The sequence below is a fragment of the Myotis brandtii genome, unplaced genomic scaffold, assembly GCF_000412655.1.
Source record: "Myotis brandtii unplaced genomic scaffold, ASM41265v1 scaffold736, whole genome shotgun sequence".
NCBI lineage: Eukaryota > Metazoa > Chordata > Mammalia > Chiroptera > Vespertilionidae > Myotis > Myotis brandtii.
Window position 1 is genome coordinate 273,301 of NW_005370921.1, and position 3,914 is coordinate 277,214.

The 3,914-nt window shown below is 59.2% G+C and overlaps 1 protein-coding gene across 1 annotated transcript in view; it reads right to left on the minus strand.

The window, feature by feature from the left end:
• Positions 1–915: 915 nt before the first annotated feature.
• Positions 916–3,914, minus strand: part of LOC102252080 — a 15,280-nt gene continuing 12,281 nt past the window's right edge. Inside the window, 2 exon segments of the mRNA XM_014530378.1 lie at positions 916–1,063; positions 1,606–1,847. Coding sequence (XP_014385864.1) covers positions 916–1,063; positions 1,606–1,847 — 390 coding nt within the window.

The window sequence follows — 3,914 nt, forward strand, 5'->3', positions numbered from 1 at the left end:
ACGTGCATTCGGGCTCCTCCGCGTCTTTTCGGGCTTGAGATCTTCTCTCTTCTTAGCGCCGAGCGGCAGCCCCTGGTCTGGATGGACCACAGGGTCCCCATCGCCTAGTGAGGGACGTCTGGGTGCTGTAAGTCCTGGGGGTCCCGAACGGAGCTGCTGTAAACACCACGTGCGGGTTTTTGCGTGGACGCGAGTTTCCGCTCATTTGGGCGGATACCCAGGAGTGTGGCTGCCGGGCTGTGATAAGAAGATGCTTCGTTTGCAGGAAGCTCCCCTCGGAGCCACGCATGCGGCGGTGGCGTCTCTGTGAGGGCCTTTGTCACCTGCGCGCACCCCGTCTCCAGCGTCTTTACCTGCGTGGTCTGTTTCCTGATGGTGTGACGAGTTCGTTGGGTCCCAGGCCTTGATCAGATATGAGTTTGCAAATACTTTTTCTCAGAAGGTGACTTCTCTTTCACCCTCTAAGCACTATTTTCATATAAATACAGGCCAGGACTGCTTTCTGCCGGGTGATTTTGTTGAGACTGTGTTTCCAGGGAATTGAAACGCAGGTGAGCAGTGGTTACTGATGCCAGCGGAGTGGCAGGGGCGCCGGGCACGCGGGCCTTCCCACGCTGCCTCTCCTGCTGCCGGTGGTTTTGTTCACGCGCCCGGTTCCCCGTGGAGGGTCTGTGTCCTGCCGTCACGCCTTCGCTGCATGGACCCCTGTGACTGTGCGCCCGCTCTCCCGGCTGCCGGGGCGGACAACTGAGATGGGGCTGAGGTCGGGGAGAGGTCTGACCCAGCCGGGAAGGCAGTCGCAGACACAGGTCCCCGTGACCCACGCGAGGGAGCAGACCTTCCTGGGCCATGAGCACAGGCGGTGGGGACACCAGTGAAGTCGGTCAGTTTGGGTCTGAAGGATCCGCAGCAGCTTCAGGGGGGAGGAGCTTTAGAGGGGAGGAGCTTCAAGGGGAGGAGCTTCAGGGAGGAGGAGCTTCGGGGGAGGAGCTTCAGGGGAGGAGCTTCAAGGGGAGGAGCTTCAGGGAGGAGGAGCTTCAGGGGAGGAGCTTCAGGGGAGGAGCTTCAAGGGGAGGAGCTTCAAGGGGAGGAGCTTTCAGGGAAGAGGAGCTTCAGGGGAGGAATTTAGGGAGGAGGGGCTTTAGGGAGGAGGAGCTTCAGGGGAGGAGCTTCAGGGGAGAAGCTTCAGGGGAGGAGTTTAGGGAGGAGGAGCTTCAGGGGGAGGAGCCTCAGGGGGAGGAGCTTTCAGGGAGGAGGAGCTTCAGGGGAGGAGCTTCAGGGGAGGAGCTTCAGGGGGAGGAGCTTCAGGGGAGGAGCTTTGGGTTGGACTTGGGAGCGAGGCTGGCGCTTTCATACAGAATCGAAGGGCATTTAAGGGAAGACAGTGGGGTCGTGTTCGGAAGCGCGTGGCATCCTGAAGGCCCCGAGGCGGCTCAGGGACCGTCCAGCTAATGCCCGAATGGGCGCGGCCCTAGCCTCAGGCCGTGTTCTCCCTCCCGTGACGCTGCAGTGTTGCCGTTCCTCTGATTCTGGTGGAGGGGCGGGAGGCAGAGAGGGCTGGGATGTGCGTTTGGACGTGGGAGCTGGCGAGGGGCCGGGCGCGGCCTGTGGGGACGTCCACGCGGGAACTCCTGCAGCTTCATCTCCCGCGAGGAGCCGAGCTTTGTCGGCACAGGCGGGCACAGGCGGGCACAGGTGGGCACGTGGCTGTCTGCGTGGATCTCGCTCTCCTGAGGGCTCCTTCCTGGAGCCCCTCGCGCGGCCGCCTGCCACGGAGGCTCCGAAAGCCGCGTTTTACGCGTGAAAGAGTCCCGCTTGGCAGCCGTGTCTGCCCTCAGGGCTGTGTGCTGGGTGTTCCGTGCCACAAGGGAAGGGCCGGAAACCTGGCACCCGGGGCCCTGTCCCTGGTGCTGAACCCCCGTTTCCTCAATGGACCGTAGATGCGAATGTGATCGATTCCAAGAAATAGCTGTTGAGTGGTCAATGGGTGCCTGGCCAGTCCACTCGCACCGCACCCTGAAGAACTGCGCGTTTAGTGCCCTGGAAACCTGTCCTGCGGAATAGTGCATGGGGCGGGGGGGCACCTGTGCCTGGAATTCCACCCCCTGGCCTGGCTGGAGACGCGGGGAGCTGGTGATCATTGCACGATGGGAGATTATACGTATGTGACTTCACTTGCACACAGTGTTGTGATTGGCATCTTAAAGTTTTTAAAGTTATATTTGTATTGATTTCAGAGAGGAAGGGAGAGGGAGAGAGAAACATCAACGATGAGAGAGAATCATGGTCTGGCTGCCTCCTGCACGCCCCCTACTGGGGATGGAGCCCGCAACCCGGGCCTGTGCCCTGAGCGGGAATCAAACCGTGGCCTCTTGGTGCATAGGTCGACGCTCAGCCACTGAGCCACACCGGCCAGGCTGGCGTCTTAGAATTTAAAGTAGGGCTTCCTTGAGGGGCTGGTCACGGAGCCTGGTGAGGTCTGCACTGAGGCTGGGCCTGCTTTCCTGTGGTTGGAGTCATGAGGCCTGAGCCGGCTGCATCCCACTGTTGGCTGGACCCTGAACGGGTAGTAAGAGTAGCCGTGCGTCGGCCCCATGAGGGTGTGGGCATGTCGACAGCCTGAGTCCACGTGTCCTCCCAGGGTCCCTCCCCGAGGAGAGGCTCGGTGGCCGCCATGGCCGTGGCAGTTGTGCGACTCACGTCTGGTCAGTAGCAGAATAGATACAAATGTTTGCAGAGGGAATGACTTCCGCCGGTTCCTTCACCCGTGGTTTGCCAGCTCTTCCCCACGAGCAGGCTGCCCACTGAAGGAGGAGGTTTGTGAAATGGAAACGTTGTCATGTGTGTGAACACAGTGTCACCCTCGGCTTCAGACGGACGGAAGGCCGCGCACCCGTGGTCTGCCCTGTGCAGCAGGAGTGGACCCCGGGGCGTTGCTGGCCTGTCCCTGACCCTCTAGGCCCTGACTGGGGGGACAGGACACTGCCCACTGGTCTCCAGACTGATTCGGAAGAGACGCCAGGGGAGGAAGACACTGGAACCCCTCCTCCTCCTGTGTCGTGTGAGTGTGTGTGTGTGTGTGTGTGTGTGTGTGTGTAGGTAGGTAGGTAGGTAGAACTCGAGGAGGAGGTGAGAACCACCCTGGAAGTGTGTTGTGTTTATAATTCAAAAGCAATTTCATAGCCCTGGCTGGTGTTTCCAAATGGTTAGAGCCGTGGTCGGCAAACTGCGGCTCGTGAGCCACATGCGGCTCTTTGGCCCCTTGAGTGTGGCTCTTCCACAAAATACCACAAGTGGGCGCGCATGTACAGTGCGATTGAAACTTCGTGGCCCATGCAAATACAGTGTGATTGAAACTTTGTGGCCCATGCGCCGAAGTTGGTGTTTTGTGGAAGAGCCACACTCAAGGGGCCAAAGAGCCGCATGTGGCTCTCGAGCCGCAGTTTGCTGACCACTGGGTTAGAGCATCAGCTTATGGTTTGATTCCTGGCCAAGGGCACCTATCGAGTGCGTGTTTGTTCCCCATCCAGGTCAGGGTGCCTGAAGGAGGCAACCAATCGATGTATCTCTCTCACATCGATGTCTCTCTCTCTCTCCCTACGCTCTCTCTCTGAAAAGCAATGGAAAAAATATCCTCGGATGAGCATTGGCAATATCACCAAAACAATTTCAAGAACTTTTTGCAGAAAACAAGAAAAACGTTTTTTCAGACTCTTTGTTCTCCTCCGCCTCATCCTGGTCTTCACGTTCCTACGCGCTCTTTATTTTTTAACGTCCTTTGCAGGGAGGAATAGTGCCGTCTGACCTGGGGGGGCGGGCAGGGAATCTGGGACACCCGGGCGGAGAGATTAGACCTCCACGGAGGGACACTGCGCCCTGCGGCGGCCTAATGACACCCTCACGGACCATTAGAC